Source organism: Chaetodon trifascialis, chromosome 13, assembly GCF_039877785.1.
Source record: "Chaetodon trifascialis isolate fChaTrf1 chromosome 13, fChaTrf1.hap1, whole genome shotgun sequence".
In the NCBI taxonomy this organism is placed as follows: domain Eukaryota; kingdom Metazoa; phylum Chordata; class Actinopteri; order Chaetodontiformes; family Chaetodontidae; genus Chaetodon; species Chaetodon trifascialis.
The window spans coordinates 6,690,340-6,715,528 of NC_092068.1; the positions used below are offsets into that span (position 1 = coordinate 6,690,340).

Sequence of the window (25,189 nt, forward strand, 5' to 3'; positions counted from 1 at the left end):
TCTTTCATATCTCTATTTTATTTTGTGGAATAAAGTTTAGAACAAATGCGAATCATGTAAATCTGAATAATTATGTAACATTAATACGACCCACTGAACATTTATTTGTCAAGCTTATTGTGCTGGAGTGCTTTGTGTGCTGCTGCTTTTCTCTTCCTCCAGGACCTAACAATGTTTCTTTGTTTTTTGTTTGGTTCTAAATTATTTCAATTGCTTTTTAAATTTTAATATTATATTGTGTCATAGTGTGTAATATCTGTCCAGGGACTTCATATGAAAAGCATTTCTTTTTCTTCCACATTTTCGGCCACAAAATATTTCTTAAAACAAACTGGCCCTGTTAAATGAACTATTAAATAAGTAAGTAATTGTTTTCTGAATAATTCATAAAATAAATTAAAGAGTGGAATAGGCAATGGAAAAACTAACATCTTTATTTTTCTTTCATGCAAGATGTTCAGTTCATTCAAATTCATTGTGATAGCATGAAATTATTGTTTTTTTACTTACTCGCTTCAAATGTGATGCTTAATTTTTCTGGCATGGCCTCAGAGGACGTCTGAGTTTCCACTGACTTTGCTTAAAACTAAAGTGTAAATCAAAGACCAAGACAGTTGTTCATGTTTGACATGTGTGCAGTAATTCTTGTCATGGTTTCTTTTCTCATGTCCTTGGCCTGTATCTTCATTTTCTATCTCCTCACAGACACAAATGTCTTCCGGCTCTGTTTGTCTCTGTCTCCTTTGATCCCTTCACTCACTTTCCTCCAGTTTTGTTTTCTGCTGCTTAACCTGTAGATCTGCTTAACGGGCCAGACTAGAGAGCAGAGCACAAGGCTGGAGGCAGTCTGGCTTAATGAAGATAACCGCGTTTGCTACGTAATAGTATTGGCTGTGTGGTTGTGTGTGTGGGAAGGTGTGTGAGTCACATAGGCAGAGGGAGAAGGCAATTCAGCGAGAATAACAGGAACCAATCAATGCGATTATAAAGGGCATTCTCTGCTGCTGCTGCTGCATTGATTCTCATTTCTTTGACTTCCTGCTGAACGGAAACACTGACTGAGTTTCCCAGAAACAGTCTTTTTTTTGTCTGGTTTTTAATTGATTTTATCAGGAAAAAAAAACAAAAAAAACAGCTGAAATAATGAAACAAAAACAAATAAGAGGTTGTCTGGTTCAATCTTACCTCCAGTGCAGCCAGAAATGAGTAATCTCTGATTAATCAAAGCATGGTGTGTGCAGTCCTGGAATACAATATGAATATAACAGTGAAATTTTATATCTGGGAAGTCTCCTTATGTCCTGTTTTCTTCATAAACTATGTCAGAAAAATGCTGATCATGCTTTTTATAAACTTCAGTGTGAACATGAAAATAGCAGTGACTATAAATGTTACACGAAACTTCCACCACATAAAAATACACCACATAGAAAGTAAAACCAAAGCCAGTCAGTCTGTGGCTGAACTGAGATCTGAGTCCCCTCCCCAGCACAGCCCTCCCGCCCCTTCCCACACATTGAGAGTTTTGTTCTGCATCTAATGTTTTCATTAGGAAACTGGGCGCAACCAAGTCAACAGGGGAAGGATTAGAGAGCGAAGGAGCAAACGCAGGCCAAAGACGGAGAGAGGAAGAGCGGCGGAGGAGAAGAAACCTTGTTGTTTTCAATCTGTCTTAAATTAGAGGAGATCTGGGGCCTCTCTCACCCACGATTTCAGTCTTTTCTCCCACACAATCTTCACTCGTCTTCACCAGCTGCTCACCAGGTTTCACCATGACGGGCTCCTCCTCCGTCTCCTCGGTCGGACTCATCTTCCTTCTGATTGGCTGCGCTGCAGCAGGTAAGGGGTGTAGCTGGGTGTTGTTGGGAGGAGGGAGGATAGAGGGGTCGCAGGTCAGACAGGGAGGGCCAGAGGACAGACAGCTGGGAATTCAGCCGGGCAGCGTTGAAGGTGTGTTGATCTACTAGTGAAGGTGATTTATGAAGCAGTTCATGTTCAGACTGTTCCACTCATTCTGTCAATGATGCATGGGGCAGTGCTTTTCACATACTTCATGGATACGTGTGCGTATGTGTAGATGATGGCTGGATGAACACACATGAAGCAGAACTGACATCATGGGTGTACATACACATACATGTGGTTGATGTGTGTTCAGCACATCTGTTGCTAATTTCACTGCAGCTCTGGTTACACACCATCTAACATTCTGTCAGTGAAGTTTCAAACAATCACTCCGTCCTCCATCCTTTCAGCTTCTTAACAGTGAGTTTAGCTTTGTTTACCACTGTTACTAAAATCCAGTGGAAATTCACAAAAATGTGGGCCAATCCTCCAGAGCCAAATCTGTGACTGACGGCCTCAAGTGTGAATTACACTGACTTCATACCGCAAGAATGGCCAACTGCAGGAAGCATGCAGCAAAAAGCACATCCACGAAAAGCAGCAAGCAAACTGAGAAACATACAAAGCGTTCCATCTCCAATTTTATCTTAAAAGCTTGATTTTACTTGAAATTTAGTAGAAAGTTAACATGGGTGGAATAGTTCCTTTTTAAAGGATTTTTCATGGTTAGAGGCCACTATCTCAGAAAAGGGCAGGATATGGGGGATGTTATTCTGCATTGAACAACTTTTCTTTCAATACTTCAATTACATTTTTCTGATTATACTGACGTGCTTATACTTAAGTAACAATTTCAGTCAAGACTTTACTTGCAACAGAGTATTTTTACAGTGCAGTAGTCCTACTTTTACTCAAGTAAAGGATCTGAACACTTCCTCCTCTGCTGGAAGTTGAAGCGCTGGAGACACTTTAAACAGTGGATCTGACAGTTGGCATGGAAAGTCAGAGAGCAGCTGTAATGTCTGCAGGGGTGAAGAGTTGAAAACATTTGAATTACCAGCTGAAAGTAAAAATCACTTGATGTGAAGTGTAAGCATTTAAAGCAGTTGAAGTATCAGTTAACGTGTAACGGGTGAAAGCATTTAAAGTGTCAGGGCAGACTCGCTGTGGCACACAATACGCAGTTTTATCGCCTCATATATTCAAGCAGGCTGGTATGTAATACACACATCTTAGTTCGTTCTTCACTAGCGGTGCTTGTAAAGCACTTCAATGTTTTCCATGGCCGTCTGTCGGGCCAGAGCTTGGTTTGTGTGAACTAACACTCTGACCTGCACTGACTTCATTTTGCACTCGACTGAACCTCCCTCCCCTCTCCTGTAGAGAGCCATGTCAGTGCACAAGCCCACACACACACACACACACACACACACACACACACACACACACACACACACACACACACACTGTTATTTATTCACCTTTGTCCTGGAGTGGGGTCAGTGAGTTTGATCATCATATCTGTTTGCTTTTCCTGTGGTGTGTTTCCTTGGAGTGTGCAAAAGCCAACACAAACAGGAACAAATGCCTTCACGCTGTTTGGAGATGCAGACCGTTGATGATATTGCATCTCAGCCGGCCCTTTTGCATCAGCCCCATTAATTGCATCTGTATTTTCCTGCATACAACATATGCTTCTTCCACTTCTTCCTTTCCATACCAGCATTCATCATGAGCATCAGCGTGTCGCTCTCTGGTGAAAGTCTCCTCCTAAAGAGCAGGCTGGGCTGTGTACACACGGATCACACAAACACACACTGACACTTAGATGGAAGCACAGCTGTGGTTTGAGGGGACTTTTTTTTTTTTTTGCTGATTGTGAAACCAGCAGCACATTCTGTTACAGCTGAAGAATGGGGTTGTTTTGAATCGCAGCAACAAAAATCACCGCTTTCGTGACTTCTGCCTCAAGATCCTGTGGAGGAAATCTTCATGTCTTTAGCAGACTGCTGATAAGTCACTGTCAAACCAGAGCAGGTGAGCTTTGCCAAATCTTCATGCCCCCGTGGCAGTTCAACAAAACCTCCATCATACAAGACACACCAGGGCAGACATCTGCTTTGACCGCTCAGTGAGAAAATCTAATGAACTTGTTGGAGCCTCCATCCATCCATCGCTCTTTCTTGGCCTGTTTCCTGCATGTCCTGAATTGGCACCCCTCCGGTTGGGGTAATGGAGCTTGTAAAATGTTTCCATGGGATATCTCTGTAAAATCAAGGCAGCCTGATGCTGAGGCACGGCTATGCATGGAAGGACAATGTGCAGAATAAGATATTGGAATAATTTCTGGCCAACTCTGCTGGCACAGCCTTTGTTGCTTAAGGAGGAAAGGATTTTAAGGGTCAGTGGTGGACTAAATGACTTGTTAGTACGGATACTGTTTGCAGCGTGGCTGGCAGAAAAATAATTCACGTATCAATCTGATTATCATTGAAAGATGAAAGAATAAGGACTTTAAATGTCATACGTGAATACAGTGAAACTGTTGCTGAAAAGCTGGAAAGCTGAACAAAGCCGCAGTCTGTGTTTATTTGACAGTGGACTGAATACCTGGTGTTTATGTGTGTGTGTGCACATGTGACACTCAGTTTTCCAATATGGAGAGTGAACCACACCCTGGAGAAGACAAAATGAGTCATATAAAGGTATTAAATGGTGGCAAAAGGTAAAAAAATGATCCTCAAATTATCTCTTTTAAAGTGCTCAAACAAGTGTCCAACAGGCTGTTGAACAAAAAAATTAGATTCCAATCTCAAGTAAACCAAAGACAGTCTGGGGGCGTAGGGTTCTAACTTTTTACACCTGGAAGGTACACCTTAAGGTACTTTGGCTCACTGGAAGTTATCAGCTCATTTCCTTCAAGATGGGACCTAAATCGTTTTTTCTTTTTTTCATGGAATGAGCTCCGATGTTTGCAGGAGAAAAGGTGAAAGCACATCACTGGCAAGCAGCCACGTTATGGGAGGAATAATATTGACAAAGCCGCTCTGCCGAAGCAACCTAACACCGCCTTAGTATCATTAATGTTCAATAACTAGACTCACTCTCAGACATCAGCTGTCCACATGCACCCCAAATGTTTCATCCAAATAACAGCAGCAGCAGCAGCACCGCTGCCAGCGTTCAGTAAATGAATGAAAGGTTCACTCATTTAGAACATAATATGCTATCAATGGGAGCTTGGCCCACAGCCACTAAGAAAGTGTTAGAAAATGGAAGCAGAGCCCTGCGAGAGAGAACGCAGGCCTCGCCTCAAATATGTCTGCTTCAAAGACTAACAGATAATTGGAAACAACTGTGGGGAGAAAACGGCAGGAACAATGTGGCCCTCCCCACCCTGCTGAAGGGAATTCACACCAAGAGCACCATGCGTTTCCTCAGCGTGCCGAGTATCGCACAGTTTTTATACTATTTTAGACTCCACGTTATAAATGTTACTTGACTGAAGAAAACACAACACGTAAGCTGATTATTTGAACTGGAAACAAACTAAATGATCCAAGAAGTGCATGTTAGATGAAGTGTTAATACTACATTCATTGACAGATGTTTTCACTTGTTTATCTCTTACATTTGCTTTGTATTGTAGCACCAAAGACTCTCATGTACTCTGTGAAGCCACAGCTAGCAGCCAGTTAGCTTACCTTAGCCTTAAAAGTGGAAGGTGAGGAAAATAATTAGCCTGGCTCTGTGCAAAGGAACCAAAATCCATCTTGGCTCATTCATGCAAATTTGATGACTGAACCTTTTGTTCCATCCAGTTTATTCACCCACAAACAGCCGGTGTCCAGCTATGCTAAGCTAACTGGGCTGCTCTTACGTATACAAACATGGGTGGTATCAAACTGTTGCTTTAATTAGAAATTATATCTTCATCATTTGTTTGTTTGGTGTGTGGAATCTGTGTCTATGGTTTAAATAGTTGCTGTTTTCCTTTAGTATCTCATTGAAAATATATTTTTTCTCTTAAGAGTTCCTAATGCCCGTTTAAATTAAGGGAAATATTCCTTTTGAAATCAGTACGTGTAAAAGCATGCGATCAAAAGCTTTTATGCTTTTTTATGGGCTTGCTATTAAAAGCATACCTCATACCCTATAAATCCACTCACATATGCATCTTTGCTTTTTCAGGACCTGAGCCTGACCTGAGGCCGCGATCGGTGCGTTCAAGTGCCTGTCAAGAGCACACGAACCTTCACAACCGCCTGGATGTAGTGGAGAAGGTGCCGTTTCCAAACCAGTCTCACATTTTGAGCCCTGAATGGTTTGAAACCTTCAGGATTTGGGATGTTTCTACCCCTGGTGTTGTCAGCTTCATTATTAAATGTCAGCTTTTTCTCCATCTTAGGCTGACAAAAAAAAAAAAAAAAAATCCTCAGCATTTCCTTTTAGGGATAAGATGTCGACAAAGCCGTGGCTCACTGCCACATCCACAGTCTCTTACTGTGCAAAACCCCTCAACTTTTTCCAAAACGCGGATGACTTACTCCAAGTCTCATCCTACAAACCCCACACTTACTCTGACCTTACTTTACTAGCTGCTATGGGCAACTGTATTATTCATATGAATAAGTGATTGTTTTATTCATGAGTGATGACTCTATTATTCATACTACAACTTATTAATGTATTATTCATATGTCAACCACACAACCACGTCTTCTTTCTCCTATAGAAAGTGGAGGACACAGTGGAGAATTTGGAGGTTGAGCTGGCTGCTCTCCTGGATGCCATTGAAGCCCCAAAGTGGCGCCCCCTGTTGGATAATACAGGAAAAACAGTTGTGGATATCCTGGAAGACCCTGGGCAGAGAGGCCGGTCTTAAACCAGCCAGACTCAAGAATGCTCTTGAACTTTGACTTTAAAGGATTAAATGTGTTTGTTTGCAATGTTTTTTTTTGTTTTTTTTAAATCAGTGTATGCATTTATTGTATCTGTACATCAAAATAAAGGTTTTATGAGGACACCCAAGGCCAGAGTTAGTCTCCATTATTTACTCTTACTAATCCTGTGACAGCCTCATCTCTTTTCCTCTCATAGATTCAGTCCCAGATTCATCCTCCTGCAGTCAATAGCGGCACAGCTCATGTTTACAATGCTGTTCAAAGAGCTTATCTCACGTTGGACGTCTCAGCTCAGTGGATCCATACCCCTGCTCTCCATCGCCCTCTACTGCCTGCAGACAAACTGTGCTGTACTTACACAGCAATGAGAGACAGAGACACCCAATTTACTGGAAGGAGATTTATTTCTTTATCAAAGCAGTTAAAGCAGCATTTTTTAAACACATGGAGCAGTTTCAGTTGGTACAGTAACAAGGCTTTTCACTGACTCCCCGTAAAAATCCTGCAGCACGAGAACATTATGCAAAATAGGATCACAAGGAGGAAAGAGTGGCATGAATCACATTTTCTTCTTCTCAATTTGTTTTCTCAACAGGGCACTGATTTTCAAACTGTATCCACAGAGTTAAGACATCTACAGTATGGTACACCTCGAGAGCATCCATCGGAAAACAGCTGAATAGGAGACATGCTGTCGCTGGTCAAACACTAGCACAATGCCTTTTTTTCTCTTTTTTTTTTTCTTGAAACACCTAACAGCATCCAGAACATTAACACACAAAGAAACATGTCAGGAGAGTTTGCAAGCATGGTCCAATTAGGAATGATCACTGATATCAATGAACAAATGCCAAAACTGCAGATTACCATTGTAACTTTGAGAAAAGCTACAAAATCAGTCATCATCCATTTACAAATGATTAACATAAATTACACATCCACTTCAGACCTATGTTGATTCGGATGGGGTGCAGACTGGTTTAATGAGTCGTAGAAATAACTGCGCTTCCTTTTGCACAAATGGAGACATTCAGTGTTTTAATAATGCAGCAAATTCTGCGCTGGGGTGAAGTGAAAACCTGCCCCAGTTCCAAATATTCTCCCTCTGCTGCAAAGACAATAACGCAACACTTAAACCCACAACAGAGCATCACACACAACTGCTGACCTCATTCCACTCATCCAGCAAGGGTACGAGCCTGTATACTTGACCAAAGCATTAAGACAATCTACGGGATGCCAAAAGGTACTGCATATCATCTAAAAATATCATGCCATCCATATAATACTGGAATTATACGATTTTGTACAGTTTAAAGTTCACAAAACTCACTGTCCAGAAACATTTATGCAGGCCAGTTATACTCCGATTTGGACTGTGTCTATAGTCAGGTGAGCACTGAGATATGCTATTACCGAACGCTTGTACATGCACAAATCAGCCAGTAAGGCTCAAGCTCCAGGCTTTGGCAAAAACAAGCTTATACTGTAAAGGTGCATGCAAAATAAAGCACAGGGCTTGAGACTATTAAATTCGTCAAATATTTGGGCAGACTTGGAAGATGCCACTTTATATCCCTTTAGAGAAGCTTCTCAGTCTAATAATGTATACTGTTTAAAGACATAGTTAAACGTGTTGAGAAATACTCTTATTTGCTTTCTTTCTGAAAATGAGCAGAGAGTTGACATCACACTCAGGTCCGTGTGTTCAGTATGATGCTGCAGAGGCAATTAGCCTAGCTTAGCATAAAGGCTGGAAGCAGAGAGAAACTGCTGGGAGACTCTCGTAAGACCGCCTTAACCTATAAGACCAGGATCACATGGCTGACAGAGGCAGCTGAGCTAGCACTGTTGCTATCAAGCTAATCTGTTAGCATGTCTGCTGCAACCAGTCTATTATTACCAGTATTGGGCGAGTTACTGGAAATGTAATCAATTACTTTACATATTAATAAATGAAAAAGTACTCAACAGAAAGCAATTAGTTACAGTAATCATCTTACTCAAATACCATTGTACTGGAGCTCTGCTGGTTTCATTCTCACATCTTTTCGCACCCTTCGTATTTCAGACGAAGTGAAAACTCTGACAGTAGAACAGTAACACAGGGATCATAACTCATGAGAGCTCCCGAGGGCATTCTTAGATGTGGTTTTCAAGCCAATGTAAGATTTCACATGCAGCCCAGTAAGTGAGAACGCTGTGTAAATGTAGCCCACGATGCCTTTGGCTGCCTCCGCCTCTCATGTGACCAGCGCCTTGCAGTCCTCCAAGAATCTCCGGAAAAGCAGGCCTGGTTCTAACCAAAGTTCAATCCACCCACCACACCTCTGAAGCTCACTAATAACTGATAAACTAATAAGCTCACCACAAACTGTTTCTCATTTTTAATCTGTACACAAATATAAAGTATAATTTGAGGTTTGACAGCAAGGTGAGGTGTGACTATGTGTTTCTGTTTCCATCAATCCAGGACATCTATGCAGCGTTTCCAGAAATTCACTGCATCAGGTTCCTGTTCGCCATACAGAGCATGTGACTTCCAGTGAAATGAATCGCCTCTTGGCTCCAGCTCTGTATTTAACTCACAGACATGAGGGTGCGATCCATCTTCTCATTTAATTCTTGTAAAGACAGCGAATAGGTGTATTTCCCAAAATGTTTAACAATTACTTTAAAGCCCCCCCCACCTGAAATAGATACTTTATACATAATCACAATATGATTGTATAAATTATAGTATTTTCACTTGCAGAAGGAACATTGACTTTATGTAATACTGGGAAAAGAGACATACATTCACACACTCAAAGTTCCTTAGAAATGGTTATGCAAATGGTAGAAAAGCTTTGGCATATCTTGCCTACAAGTTGTGCCTGCACACTTGGAAAGACGAGCAGTACGAAGCTTCACACAGCTCTTCCTTTAGTTTATATGTCGAGTTCGCAGTCCCACATAAAACTGTGGTGAGTTTAATTACCTATACTGTATGCTATTTACATGGGTTTCATTTTATTAGGCCTTAGGGTTTTAAGGTGGACCTTTGCTACATTTTCCCAGGTGTTCAGACTGAGATTAATGGTGCCACCTTAAAAGTACCACTATCACTATGACAGTAATAGACTAGCTCATCTATATGATTTGAAGTACCAACAGGGCACAGCTACACATTTAAGTACAGCCCAAAAACAAGCTCTACAGGGAGATGATCTTTATACTAACCAAGCACTTAAAGAGAAGACGATGTCTAGTGAAGTAAACAGAGCTTACTGATAGATCCTTAAGAGATGTGATTGTTGGTCGGAGTTTTGGGATGCTCTTTGAGTCAGAGCATGGCACAGGGCTAAAATGCTAAATCTTGGTAACCATTACAGACACAGTGACAAGCAAAAACCTTTCATTCTGATTGCTGTACTGATTTCCCATTAATGACAGTACATTATCATCCTAAAAAAGCCAGGAAAAAGAAGATTTGGCAAACACTTCAAATTAGCATTTTGACCTATAATGGTTATAATGTGATTAACAAATACTGATTATCATCAACAGGCACCACTTTAAACAGGTTTACAACATGAGACCAGCCACGCTTTCTTGGCTGACTGCAAAGAGCCATGAACACTTAACTGTAAATGTGTCTTGAAAAGGTGTTGCAACACGAGGAAGGTGCTCCAGGAGAAAATGAAAAACAGTTGTTCCGAATCAGGGCACACAACATGAAAGAGGCTGAGGGGAAGAGCAAACTGAAGACACAGGCAATAATATAATCTGAGTGCCTGTTCGTGCTGAATAATTCAGTCGTCCCCATCAGATTTTGAACAGGAAGGCTGAGAGGGCGTCTCCACAAAAACCGCCAACCCTCCAAAAACTGCTGACTGCTATTGCTCGGGATGTCATCATGCTCGTGGAGCTTTCTGCTTGTGAACAACACCTCATAGTAAGTGATACCTTATTTGTCATGCTATACTGTAACATTGCATAGAAGTTAGAGCTTAGTCTAGGGCGGACGGGTACAGTAGGCGGGGACTCTCTGGCAATCTGCTTCATTCATGCCTTACCAGAAGGATGCTACAGAACTAAAAAAGGAGGGGAAATGGTGGGAGCCATATTGGGTCCTGCTGTGCGTCGATTCCTCCACTCCTGGCTACAACAGAGAAGAGAGGTGAGAACGAATCTATTGGCATGGCAGCAGCCAGAGAGACCTGCGATCGTCACTGTGAGGCGATGATGTGCTAGCAGCTGCCGGGGGAGGAGCAGACTGAACCACACATGCTCAGTTTAGAGGAGGACTCAGGCTCCGGATCGGGATCTGGCTCCGGCTCGGGTGCGTCATCGTCAGTGCCCCCGGCTTCGGCCTCTCCGTCCCCGTCTCCACTGGCATCGTCACCCCCGGCCTCTGACTGACCCTCCTCCTGACGCCTTTTCAACCTGAGATGAAACGAAGACGAAGAGAGTCATATATGATCATACGATGTGCATGAGTAAGGCAGGGAAAACTCCTCTTTTTCTGAGTATTTTCCTTATTTTTCTATCCTTGTGAGCACATTTGGTCCTCAGAAATGTAGTAAAATGAAACACGCCAAAAGAAACAACAGTTGTCGAATGGAATGAGAGGCCTTGAGTCTATAACATAGTACCCACCTCTGCTGTGCATAATTCTAGATATTATGTCCTTCGTTATAAATAGAAGTAGACTATCTTTAATTAGAGCAATAAGATATAATAAGACATTTGCCAAACAGAAGGATTTCAGTAACGCTGTAGTGGCAGGACTTGGTCAATAATAAATGAGGCAATAATTTAGAGCAGCACTGAACCAATATTTCTGTCCTCACGCTGCAGAGAGGACACACTGTCAAAGATATGTGGACGTCGTAGTCTTTATTCATGATATACTGCGTACATTTTACTGACATATGCAATAGATGCATAATATTTAGCCACAGTAGGGTGGGTTCTTAGAAAACATTCAATCATCTATGACCTACATATCCCCCCTCATTAAGGAGGCTTGGCTGTCGTACAGGTTTGAAATAATACGCAGGCCTCTCCTGTAAGCTAAATGCCTTCATATACCAGTGATTTCATCAGACATCCTGCATGCTCTGTGCTTTTCTTTTCTAGTATTTCACTGTTTATTTTCCATTGTGCCTCTTCACATACTGCAGCTGATACAAGTTCTTAACGTTCCTAATCTCCTGATGGTGTTCCCTCAGCGATTTTGCACAGCAGTGATGCTTCAGGGTACGTTCAGTGTTAGCTCCAAATTCATCCATTCTTTAGCATCGTGGTTTAAATGCAGGTGACAGAGAGGGAGATGTTTTCTTCAAACTCTTCATTACCCTAAAATCATTAATTGTGAACCTTTGGAGTGCGTCCCTTCATGCCCCATCTTTAGGGAAACATTGTATTTCCCAAAGTAATCGCTGAGATCTGGGAGCACGGCAGCAAAGTCAAGTCTGACGGGACGAGGAGCATGGGTGATTAGGCGATCACACACGACGTCAACCAGGTTAACTAAACTTATTTGGAAGAGAAAACAACACAAACAGTGATATGGTTGCATCCACTTTCTACTCTCTGGTTCAACTTTGACCTCGTCTGTGTTCCATAGTTGTGCACTATCATGAGCTGTGCCCCAAAAATCAGCCTACATTCCTTTATTTCTGAGTGTTTTCACCCACAGTGCAATGCACAGAGGACATGGAGGAGCTTCTAACAGCCGCAAGAACTTACATCTAATGTGGATAATGGGTCCAGGAACATCTCAGGACAAAGCTTTGTGCTTTGCCACTGACATAAGACAGTGCAGTCTTACGTCATTGCTTGTTAGTGTTAACACTAACAGTAATGTATGTTGATTTTGTGCAACAGCTTTCCTGTGCAGTGACAGATTATGAGCATCATTACGGGTGTGCACACTTTTGGTTTTACATCCAAATAAAGTGGAAGCAACTCTGCCAAAATGGTTGGTTTGTTTAAAACAAACAAGGAGATCTCAGCACTTACTTTGGTGAGGACAATGTTATTTTCCTTTAAGAGGAACAACAAAGTGTCATTACCGTTAAACCGTTAAAGAAAAGGGCTAATACTAATACAGTGAGACAGCTGATGCGATAGCATGGCCTCATCATACATGTGTGATGACCTTGTTTTCTGTTCCCATCACTCATCTACTTCTTGTGATATTTTGCCTGTTCGTCCAGGAGGATGATAACCTCTCTGTGCATCACTGTTCAATGACGACGCAGAAAACTGCTTTTAGCCTGTTTTAGAGATGGTGTGCTGCTCCTGTGTTCTCTTACTTCTCACGGTTGAAGATCATGAATTCTTGCTGCACCACGTCAAGGCACTCCTGTAGGTAGTCATTCTCCTGCAGGCAGTCAACAGACACAGCATCATCACCCTCCACATCAACCTCGTTATCATTAAAACTTCACGTCGGCTTGAATCAGTCAACTACAAGACGTCTGAGGCGAAAATGCCTTTTTCCTTATTGCCATTTTATCCTCCGTTGCTCCTTTTGAACAAGTCATGAATTGTTTGTGAGCCCTCCTCAAATTGGGTGTTTGGCCCGAGACAAAAATAGAAGCTCATATTTCCGAAAGCACTTGAGGCCATGACAACAGCAGCGAAGGCTTCATAATTTAATAATCTTGGTAATAACGCAGTATGAGCACACACAAGCAGCCACACACACACTCCACACACACATGCAGATACAAAGTCTCATAACCCTGCTATTGTTCGAGGTACACACTCCTGACACACACTGATGAGCGCTGATAACACGTGACACACACAGAAAGGACTGACGTTAATAACACTGATGTCATGATGACTGTCTGATGGGAACAGGCTGTTTCTCCATAAATACAGAGAGGATATCTCCTGTCTGTGGGAAATAATCTCAATCAAACATAACGAGGCAGAAGAGACGAAGAGACTCCGGGACTCTATATCCAATATGAGCCTGGTTTCAGCTCACACAGAGAACATGAGGGCAGGTCCAGAACTTATCATGAATTAATTACGATTCGTTCCTACAAAAAATAGTCATTTTTAATGTTAGGACTTGTCTTTCATGTCAAAATTCTTTTGTTCTAGATCTTTGACTGGTATGCCCTCCTACAGTCTTTTCCCATGGAGTCTTTTTCCAGGATGGAGTCTGTTTCTAAAAAAGGAGTACATACTGTTTGGGCTGAAACTAACCATTATTTTCATCAACAATTCCTCCTTAAGACTGCAAAATGTCAGAAGACCAGCAAATGTTTTGGGCTTGATAAGTAAAAGGAATAGTTATATTTTTTAGAAATATGCTTATTGACTCTCTTGCCGAGTGTTAAATTAGACACTTTTTATGTGCAAATATGAAGCTTTAGTCAGCAGCTGGTTACCTTAGCTTAGCATAAGGACTGAAAAAGGTGAAACAGGAAGCCTTGTTTTGTCACGCAACAACAATCAGTGAATAATATCCAGTGAGAAACATGTTGTCTTCACTTAGAGGCTGTTTTTCCAGAGGAGTACAGAGGACTGATAGAGAGCTTCATCACATGGTGCAACAACAATCACCTGAAGCTCAATATCAGCACAACCAGTGGTGGACTATGGTCTATCATAATATTGATCTATTCTGTACATGCATTCCTTGCATGTGTTCTCATGCTTGACCAATAAAGTTATTCTGATATTCTGATAGAACACAGAGTTGTAGCAATGACAGTGGGCAATGCTTCAAATATGGATGTTGCTGCAAAGAAGATACAAATTGTAAAACATGGCTGCTTCACACACATCTGCAATCCGGCAGCACAGAAGATCTACACAATGAGCCCAGTTTGAAGGTGGACGCCCAAGATTAGTGTCTCCAATTCAGCATCTGAGCAAATGTGAAATATGGTCACAACCTCCCCTTCTGTTCCTGAGTTATGGTGTTGAATAATGGCCAGAAAAGTGTTTTTACAGAACATTATGACATCACAGTGAAGCTGACCTTTGACCACCAATTTCTAACCAGTTCATCTCTGACTCAAGAAGGACATTTACCATGAAATGAAACTCCCTTCAGGCGCTCCTGAGATATTATATTAACAAAAATGGGCTACACATATGTACATATGGACGCACAGACAACTTAAACTTGATCTCCGGCCATGGCTGTTTCCAGCACAGAGGCATAAAAATTACAATTTACCATGTTTTCAGCGAGCCACTGCCAGGCATCCAGCAAAGACTCCTGCAACTTACTACTCCTGCCCAATAACCTAAAGAAATTGTAATTGTCACTTTTAAACTTTGGTTTCCAAACACCTTTAACAAATGTCTTTATGCTAAGCTAAGCTAAGCTAATGGACTGCTGGCTTTAGCTATATATCAAATGGACAGACATGAGAGTGCCATCAGTTTTTTTCAAAACACTAGTAAAATATACAGTATGACAGTGAAGGAGAGGTTATTGCCTGTTTGGCAATATCAGTGATTTGAAAGACATAATTACAGCAGTCTGCATACTTACAGGATGCCTGCAGCTAGCATGTTTATACAGTAAGTCTCTCTTTATGTTCACTAGCACTGTGTTATTGCCTGGGAACAGAGAAAATTCACAACAGAATAAAAACATACTGAGGTTTGGTTTGCCTCCATTCTAAAAATATGCAGTTTGAAGGGAACTGACGGAGCGGAGACCAGCGTAAACCTGAGCTGCATCGGTATCCAACACTGGCCCTGCCTCTTCACGCGTGCAGCACCTATGAGCAGTGCTCCTATACGGCAGCTTATAGTTTGCTCAGACACCAGTGTGCTGGTGTCCTCTTAATCACCATTTGCTTTTTGCACCTACATACTGAAAACATTAACCCTAAATGTGAAAAAAGCTAAAAAATAGCCCTTTTAAATATGCATAATATGCATTTTTCTAGATGCTGAGAACTTGCGTTAGGCTTTTGAAACATGACTGTGATTTCTAGTGCAATGTGAGCAATACAGGTGCTTGTTTATAGGAGAAGTACCGAGCAGTGCTAAGGCGCTGTGATGAATCTCACTCCTGTGTGCAACTCTCTCGATCTCACTCTCCATTATTCATTTCAGAGGTTTACTACTTGATTGGCACATAATGTCAAATATCAGTCAATTTTATATGGTGCAAGAAGGCTGCAACAGCTTTCATTCATGTTGAAAATAAAACGCAACTTTTCAGCTTTTCAGAATGTCGGACAAATCATGACTTGCTTCACTTGAGCATTGACTTCCACCCTTGAACTTTTGCACATCTTGCAGTGCTCCAACCTTGAATTCAAATTGATTTTGAAGGTACAAAATACTTTTTGTTGTGACACAATCACAATCTGTTCAATCTGTTGGATGCACAAGCATTCACCCAACTTTCCTTCAATTACAGTGCAGTCTTTTGGGGGTATGCCCCTACAAGCTCTGTATATCTACAGACTGCAATTTTTGCCCACTCTTATTGCCAAAATTACTCAAGCTCAGTCAGACTGGAAGAGGACCTTCTATGAAAAGCAATTTTCAAGTCTCGCTACAGAATCTCAACCGAGGTCTGGGCTTTGACTGGGCCACTCGACGACATTAACATTCCTTGCTTTAACCTTCCTCTGGCTCTGGCTGTATGATTACAAGCCATTGTCCTACTGGAAGGCCAACGTCCGGCCCAGTCTCAAGTCTCTTGCAGACTGAAGCAGGTTTTTCAAGAATCACCCTGTATTTGCCTACATCCATCTCACCCTCAGTCCTGACCAGTCCAGCTGCTGGTGAGAAGCATCCCCACAATGGAGAGCTCAGGATGATGTGCACTATCGAGTTTCTGCCACAGGTTACAATTTTTTAAGCATTTTTCTCTGTTCTTTGTTTCCAATATTTCTTGGGTCTGATACAGAGTGCCTGTCGTCATCTGGGTAAAGGCTTCTGCTGCTAAACCAGTACTTTGTCTTTCTATTCTAAATAAAATCTGATGCATATTTTTTTTAATTATAAATCTATTTAAGTGTTGTCAATAAACCAAATAAAACCAAAAGGTGTTGAGCTCAGAGGCGGTACTGGCAGCTGCTGTTATTATATGCAGACAACTCAGCGGCTCTCTGGCTGATCTATAGCCTGTGCAGATGACAGTGTCACTCACAGACTGTGAATCCTTGCTGTTGTCTCGAGACCGGTTCTTGGCCAGCCTCTTCTTCTTCTTGTGAAGGGGACGCGACTCCAGTATCATCTCCTCCAGCTCAAAGGTGGGGTCGCAGTGGAGGCGACCTTTCTGTAGGAGGAAGAAGCACCAGAGATAATTAGAAACACAAACACTCACACGCGGGATCATAAATCAGCTGCGGTATACACAGAGCCACGGAGTGCACTAACGCATAGAGCACACTGAACTGAGTGTACTGAATAATACACATGAATGCACTCGCATGCACGCGGTAATGTACTGTCAGACAACGTGTACACACACTATAGCGAAATACCATGAAGAAGCTGCATTCACTTTCCTTTGCATTATTTAGTTGCTACATATGCTCATTACGATCAGCAAACAGGGAGTGCCTCTGTGTGCTTTACTGTGTTTATTGTATCTGTGTGTGCGTGTGTGTATGTGTTAATATCTGATTGATTCACACTAACGTTAGGAACAAATCCAGCCTCCATCTTCTTCTCGTAAACAGCGTCCCAGTTGATGTCAGCGAGGTAGGGAGATGTCTGCATGTCAGACAGGCCGGAGAAACGATGCTCTGGGTTCACTGTCAGGAGCTGGAAGGAAGGGACACACACACGCACGCACGCACACACACACACACACACACACACACACACACACACACACACACACACACACACACACACACACACACACACACACACTCAGCAACATCATGTCACCTTTTAAAATCGCAATATCACCATCACAACTTCTCTCCTTACTCAGAGCCAGGCTCTTCTCCCTAGGGGGTGAAATAAACTTGAAACTTGAAAAATAGAAATCAATTTGTTGCTTTCTTTCAGCGGACAAAAACCATGTGTGAGCCATGTGGCTGGGCTGGGGGATGTGAACGTAACAAGGAGCCAAAAATATCAAACTCAAATGGAAATCTGTCCGTCTGTCTGTCCTTCCATTTCCTCCACAACCTTTCATTCAATCGCCTTCACACTTGGCGGGTATGTTGAGGACCCAGAGAAGCTCAGTGTGGAGCGTGAAGGAGTTTGGATGAGTGGTTCTAGAGAAAGCTGACAAACATGGCTCTGCAGAGATGGAGAGCCCCTGCAGTTCTAGAAGCAGCAGTTTTAGACGTATCAATGAGCGAGTCTGAACAACTGCTGTGACTACGTTATACCAGGAGCAATGTAGAGGAAGTGTTATGGTTAAAAGTCTCTCTCAACAGCGATGGTTGCACCTAATGAGGTGTCTTAATGGTGTTTCATTGAGGTGTTTCAATGTTAATGTCTTGATAACCCTGCACAGTGGTTAACTTGATGTGATTATGCTAACATTAGATAGCTATCTGCATTGAATGATGCCAGCCTATCCTTTGTAACGCCCTGCGAACCAGATATGAGTTGGGGTAGCTGGCGAGCTTCAGCATGAATTGTTGCTGTTCTTTCATGCATGCATGTTTAATCATCCAGTGTTAGCGGTGTTAGCTAGCCCCTCCTGTTGGCTCGGCCATCCACAAAGAAAAAGCTTCCATCTTTTTGACCTTCACAGAGTTATGTGTCTATCTCTGAGGAGCATCTTCAGAAAAGAAACCTCTACAGAAATAACCAGTTACCTGCTGCTGCTAACACCTGAGTTAAAAACCAAGCTCACAACTAGCTATCAAGCTAGTTAGCTGGCTAGGTGGTTAGCATGCGCAGCCTTGGTACGCTAGGGTTTAACTGCTATCGAGGTTTAGTTACTGTGTCTGTGTACTGTGTTCGTTTAGAGCAGAAGGTCAATTGTTGCTGTTCTTGCTAACTGACTACATTTTGTAGCAGTTGTTGAGCTTGCTTGACTGACATGAAATAAAAAGTGACATGAAATGAATGTGTCATTAGGTAAAATGCCATTATAACATAAAAACAAGCTTTTGGAAAAAATATTTTTGGATTGAAATTAAAAAAAATAAGTAAAACCCTGTTAATATGATATCAGCATGATGGAAAGCATTTCATAATAATGTATTTTTTCACAATTTATTCATGTTATTATCTATGTGACAATGTGCTTATTTAATATATGCATTACTGTGTTGCCGCCAAACTTCAACAGCAATACCAGATCAGTTCAAGCCCTTCTGATGCAGTAACCAACAGGGGGCACTGTTAATCAAACCAGCCACCCATCAGGTTTGAATCGAAACTGTTGCACTGATCAAGACAGATGAACGCCACACATGAGTGGACTTACTTATTCCAGAGAGGAAATAAAACCTGGTGCTGATACAGTTGTGTTTTTAATGGAACACCATCTGTTTCATTTTTCTCCTCGGGGTAAACTCTGAAAATGATAATGGGATGTGGCTTCTGTTGTCATGTTAACGCTCTTCCTGTGCTTTATTTTCTTCCTTTGGTCACAGGTTGATTCAGTTTGCTCCTGCAGGGCCGGTTAGGTCTGTCTCGGTGGAGCCCAGACATGGTAATCGATCAGCAGCAGAGCGGAAGAGACCAACGCTCCCTCCAGAACACTCAGACACACAACACACGCACGCACTCATGCTTACACTTACACACTGCCAAAAAATATCCTGCTTAACAAGTCATGATTTTCATACTAACTCTAAAATCCTATCTTAAAATGATGACAAAAATACTGCCAGAGGGGATGAGATCATCTGTTTGCGGCGCGGTTTCGCTTGTTCAGATGACAACATGTTGACACAAAGCAGAATCAGGTGGACTATTTTTATATGGAAAACAAGTCTGGGTTGACAAAAGCATGTAGCAGATTTATTTCCACTTGATGTAAATGATCTCATCGCACTGGTAGGTTTTCACTCATAAGAGAATTTCGAGCCTCAATATGAGCTTAAATGACTTGTTATTAAATATTTGTTAACACACACACACACAGGTGCACACATAGGCACACACAGCATCTCTTCTCTCACTCACTCGCTGTGTTTCTGTGCTTCCATCCCTCAGACTCCCATCTGTCGTTTTTCTTCTCCTTTGCCCTGAGGGTCTCGGCTCATCCTCCCTCCCTCCAGCTCCAGTCCCCCTACAGTACCTGCTTCCTCTGTGCCTGTGGCTTCAGTGCTTTCTACCTTAATATATACCCCAATGTCATCTCTATAGCCCTGCTCTGCTTCCCACCTGCTCCTCTTTCCAGGGTGGACAACATGTGTTCCGGCAGAGGGTCAGGGTCGATTTTACTTGGATTCGTCTTGAATAAAAATGGAACCTGAAACTAATTAAATAAGGATAAACTGCAGTTTGCATCTACATTCCCTCATTCTTCCATTAATTGATTTTTTCAGATGTGTTTACAGCATGTTCACGTTTTACTAAAGGACATTTATGACTCTGGAAAACATGATTAATTCCATCATGGATTCATTTGCAGATTATTTTCTTGATTAATTCTGCTGACCGCAATTTGTGCATCCAAGGTGACCTCTTCAAATTGCTTCTTTTGTCAGATCAACATTGCAAAATCCAAAGATGTACAGTATAATTCACTGTTATATGAGAGTGAGCGACAGATCCTCAAAAATGAGTAAATGGTGTCCAGCTCACCTTCCTCATGAGGGAAACCAGGTCCTTGGGCCAGGCTGGGCTGTACTGGACACTGACTGTACTGAACAGCTGAATCAGGGACTCCACTGAGTTACTGGCATGGATGTCATAGGGCCTCTGGTATGGAAACAGGATGACAAAGAAAAAATACAAAGATGAGGAGGAGTAAGAGGGATGGACATTCAGTTTTGCAACCTAATAACACAAAAACTCATACTCCCATCTTGCCTTACCCATCCACGCAGCACTTCGAAGACTGTCACCCCGAGTGACCACCAGTCTACTTCAAAGGCATAGCCCGTCCCTCCACTGACAAAAGACTGGAAGATCTCTGGGGCTGAAAGCACAAACAGGGAGTCACTTGTGGAGCAGAAAAAGCTTTTCAAACCACTGCCTGTAGACGTGATTCAATAAAAAAGTGTTCTTTTGCAAAATGTCAACTGGAACTGTTCATTTCCCCTCAGCTGTGCGGTGTAATCACAAGACAAGATGGGACATTTTTGCATTTTTGACTCACCTTTTCACAAATAAATATGGAATCGCTTTAATTCACACAAGTGCCTCTCAATGTATTTGAACACAGCGTATGTACTATAAGCTTATCACATGCTTACAATTAACAAGTCGCATCTTACTGAAGGTGTTATCTGTCTCAGAATGTCAGAAACGGTTTGTGCAAATGAATTAAGCTGTCTCTTCTAAAGGCACATTTACAGAACATTCTTTCTTATCAGCCTATTCATGTTAAATGCAACACAGCTCAATTCTCCAATGTCAAGAAGAGAACAGGTTTTATCTTAAAACCTCCTTTTTGTCCCATTTATTGACACCAGACATGGCTGACAAAGATGCGATGCAAAGCAAAGTTACCCATGTAGGGCTTGGTTCCAGCTAAGGCTGTGGCTCTCTCTCCGTCCTTTATTATGGTTGCTATGTTGAAGTCTGTCAGGTGAGCGTGACCTGAGGAGAAGCACAAAATCCATCGAAACAACATCCATTCAAACTTTTGCATTTTTAAATTAATGCCACATTTCAATGTGTGGCAAGAAAATGAAAGGAGTGACAACAAAATCTGACATTTAAGCACACTGGATCATTGTGTCCTCGTGGTTTTACATGTCAGGCACACATCCATCACTCCTTTGACCCTGTTACAAATGTGACTAATTAGTAGCTTGCAGGGTCACTTTTGGTTCCTACTTGTAATGATGGACTCAATCTCACCACTGCCTGTATACTGAGCACTTAAAAGGTTGGAGTTATTACATAATTCCCACACAGGTAGCTATCAAAGCTAAAAGGATGTGTTATGGTTCTGGTGATCTCAATGAGATCAAGATCTGTGTTGAAAGAAAACCTGATTACAGCAGACGAAATGAGGACAGATAAGATACACAGCCACTCACAAACACATTCAGTACAAACAGCATCAAACATCTCCAAAGTGTTCCAAAATTGCTAATTTAAAATCCATCCAATGGGGTGAGATGTTGAGGCTTTGAAGTCCTTTGTAGTTCATGGATAGAAGGAAAATGTAAGGTAGAATTAGGAGTTAGAGAATAAAACACGATCATCATTCGCAACAAGTTTGAAGTTCTGCAGAGTTATCTGAAAAACATTCAAATTAAGACTCCAATCGCTTGAGGCAGAGAAGCCATGTGCATTTAAGACTGCATCACGTGCATAGAAGTGGATATTATGTATAAGTGTGTGTTGGACTAATAATGTTGTTTATGTTGACTGCAAATAACAGTTCTGAGAAAGATATTTTAATGGCTAAAACATTATTCAGCTCATGTCTGCCACTGGTGCACGTGTGCGCGCGCACACACACACACACACACACACACACACACACACACACACACACACACACACACACACACACACACACACACAGTTTACACCCTTACCTTGCTCATCCAACAGGATATTGTCTGGCTTGACATCTCTATAAGAGACAATAGCAGACACACATCAGTACAGAAACCTGACTTTAGTCATAAAAATGTCCAAATGTAGTGAAATTTTTTATCAAATGAATATGCATTTCCATCCACGACTGTGCTGTGAGTAGTAGTAGTTGGCTGCATAAATGTACAGCTGCCGGCGCTGTCAGGCGCCGTTAAACACTGCAGCACGGGAAGTGCATCAAGATGATGTCACTGAGAGAGCGCCAGTCAAACCTCGACTGTGGAAAACAGAACAGAAAATGTGATGGAAATGATGCATTTCTGTGTGTTTCATGCACCTCGGCAGTGGACATTTCACTGGATGTTTATGTTGCCTGCGTCTTGTACGTCATTCTGTTTCCACTGCACTGTTACAGTTTGTTTTTTATCAGTATGTCAACTTTTCCAAAGACTTTCTTTTGTGATAGTTGGACTTTTTTTCTCCAAGTGTCTTGTGTTTCCAGGTTTGTTTATGTCGGAGTTTTTATGCCTGAGTTGTTTTATTTTTATTGAAAATAGGCATAAGAACATGTGGATGGAAACCCTTTTTTGGAATTGTTGCTGTTCGGAAAGGCACTTGGATTCAAGGCCTTTGCTGAGAGTCTGGTTTGTTCCTGTAATTCTCAGCTGAAATGCAAACACTTACTGTAACAATGCCTCAAGTCGTGTAGTTAATGGTCAGGTAGGAGAGACTGGGATTAGATGTGTGGATGTGAAAGTGTGCAGGAGGTGATTGGAGGCTGATGCATGTGTGAATTACATGTTGGTGCAACGTGTTAAGTGTGTTCAATGAGAGAACGACAGCGAGAAAATTCTGCTTCCCTGCATTTCAAATGTTGCCTGAGCGCAGGAGAACACAACCCTCACCGATCCCCCCGGAGGCTCTCACAGGTTTGTCTGCACATGCTTATTACACTGGGCACCCATGCAACGGACACATTTCAGGCACACACTCACACCCACACCCATGCACACACACATCTCGCTCGACATTTCCTCCAAGCCCTCCACAGGCAATTAACAGAGTGCACACGGCTTATTTAATTATGCCGCTCGTCACGCTGGTGTGGAGAATACATGCAGTCCACAGAGAGCGTCTATGCTTCCCATAGGACGCATTTGTTCGCTGCGGCTACACAACGCTAAGCTGATGCTAATATCATCTGCCAAAAGTCTTTGGGGGGAGTAGTGGCAGCGGTGTGTGTGTGGGGGGGGGATCGGAGGGATCCTGCAGTGCAAAGCTGGAGGGAAATACATGTATGTTCACAGGAGGAATCCTGATACGAGTGCCAGCTCCGGCACCGTGCCATTTTGTTTGATGTACAAAATTCACTTGACGTTGAATTCATTCTGCAGCAAGCACAGAAACACCCATCCAACATTTAAAGGGAATTCTTACATCGCGCTGGAAGAAACTAGTTGCGTGAGGTGATCTGACAAGTAGCAGTTTTAGCACGTTGAGTGCATGATGAAGACAAATGAAACAACCTGGAGGTCTGTGCAGAGAGGAAACGGAAAACAAGAGAAAAAGGACTCTCCACTTTCACTTCCCTTCTCCTCATAGGACCAATTTTACCTCCCTGGGCATGGCGGCAGCAGACTGTTGCTAGGAGACCAGAGACCCTTCTTCCTTCAGTTGGTGCAACAAAATAATTGTATAGTATTCTCCTGTCAAAAACTTACAGGGTGGAACAAAATTGTAGAGCTGGGGACGTCCGTGGATACCCAGGGATTGGATTACGGCTCTGGGAGCAGACACGATTGTGTCAAAGGCGGAACAGTTGATGTCAAGGAGAGGGTGAGAAAACAATGGGAAAAACGCATAGATAAGCAGTGTCTGTCACCTATTCCTAATGGCAGTTCAGGAATGTACATCACTGACATCTTTGCCAACTAGAAGGGCAAAAAAAGACACCAGCTACCTGTCGGGAAACGTGGGAGATCTGCTGACTCGTTGAAATTACATCGCACTGCACACAAATCGACATCTATGCACATCATATGGTATACAGTGTCTGATCTATGTACTAATGCTTGAATCTCGTGTCTAATTAGGAACATGCGCTTGTCGCCACCATGAGGTTGCCAGGCAACCGGTGAAAATTCCACAGTGACTGCTCCTAGCCAAGAAATAGTTCCGCACACAGTCCCAACACAACTTGTCGTTTTTTAAATTTTAAACGGGTTAATGAAAGAAGATGCATGCGATTACATCTTAGGGACTGAACTTAAGGGGATCTGGTGTATTATTTTTTCTTTTCTTTTTTTTTTTTTTTTACTTTTGGTCAGGCAGGCTAGCTGTTTCTCCATTTCCTGTGGTTATGCTAAGCTAAGGTGACTGTATTCTGGCTCCGGCTTTTATATTCAACCCACAGACATGAAAGTGATATCGATCTTCTAATTTAATCCCCAGCAAAAAAGTGAGCAAGTGCATTTCAAATGTCAGGCTATTTCAAGTGCACATCTTCATCTTCTTCAGTGCTCAAACCCAGGACGCATAATTGTTAAACTTGACCAAGGTTGGCTACTCTCGCTTCTGTGATGTCACATCCAATTTGTCTTTTTTGGATAATATTTTTTTCCATTTCCATTTTTTTTTTAATCAACCTGGAAGCTGCTCTTAAACATGTAAGCTATGCTCCTTAATATATTTCCAAAATCTTTTTTTTACTGTTTTTGTTCTGTAAAACACTTGGATTGTCAGAAAACACAGGTATGCCACACTAAACATACATGCAAGAGTGCACAACTAGAAGCACACACACTCAGCAT

At 42.1% G+C, this 25,189-nt stretch overlaps 2 protein-coding genes across 2 annotated transcripts in view; one reads left to right on the forward strand and one right to left on the reverse strand.

Annotated features, from left to right (window-relative positions):
• Positions 1-1,547: 1,547 nt before the first annotated feature.
• Positions 1,548-6,874, forward strand: LOC139341601 (placenta-specific protein 9-like). Its single transcript, XM_070978176.1, has 3 exons — positions 1,548-1,839; positions 6,037-6,128; positions 6,581-6,874. Exons 1-3 carry the CDS (start codon positions 1,773-1,775, stop codon positions 6,728-6,730), a joined length of 309 nt encoding a protein of 102 aa, XP_070834277.1. The 5' UTR covers positions 1,548-1,772; the 3' UTR covers positions 6,731-6,874.
• A 260-nt stretch (positions 6,875-7,134) lies between these two features.
• Positions 7,135-25,189, reverse strand: part of LOC139341524 (serine/threonine-protein kinase 32C) — a 73,058-nt gene continuing 55,003 nt past the window's right edge. Inside the window, exons 5-12 of the mRNA XM_070978079.1 lie at positions 22,379-22,416; positions 21,336-21,425; positions 20,699-20,802; positions 20,466-20,582; positions 17,379-17,504; positions 16,885-17,013; positions 13,055-13,122; positions 7,135-11,177 (exon numbers count right to left, since the gene is read on the reverse strand). Of these exons, the coding sequence (XP_070834180.1) occupies positions 10,982-11,177; positions 13,055-13,122; positions 16,885-17,013; positions 17,379-17,504; positions 20,466-20,582; positions 20,699-20,802; positions 21,336-21,425; positions 22,379-22,416 (868 nt within the window). The 3' untranslated portion in view covers positions 7,135-10,981. The remainder of the gene's footprint in view (positions 11,178-13,054; positions 13,123-16,884; positions 17,014-17,378; positions 17,505-20,465; positions 20,583-20,698; positions 20,803-21,335; positions 21,426-22,378; positions 22,417-25,189) is intronic.

Bases quoted from the DNA above. Each gene is read 5' to 3' on its own strand.
- LOC139341601 (XM_070978176.1), top strand. From the start codon at position 1,773: ATGACGGGCTCCTCCTCCGTCTCCTCGGTCGGACTCATCTTCCTTCTG. The intron at 1,840-6,036 runs GTAAGGGGTGTA...TTGCTTTTTCAG, and splicing joins GATTGGCTGCGCTGCAGCAG to GACCTGAGCCTGACCTGAGG. The intron at 6,129-6,580 runs GTGCCGTTTCCA...TTTCTCCTATAG, and splicing joins GCCTGGATGTAGTGGAGAAG to AAAGTGGAGGACACAGTGGA.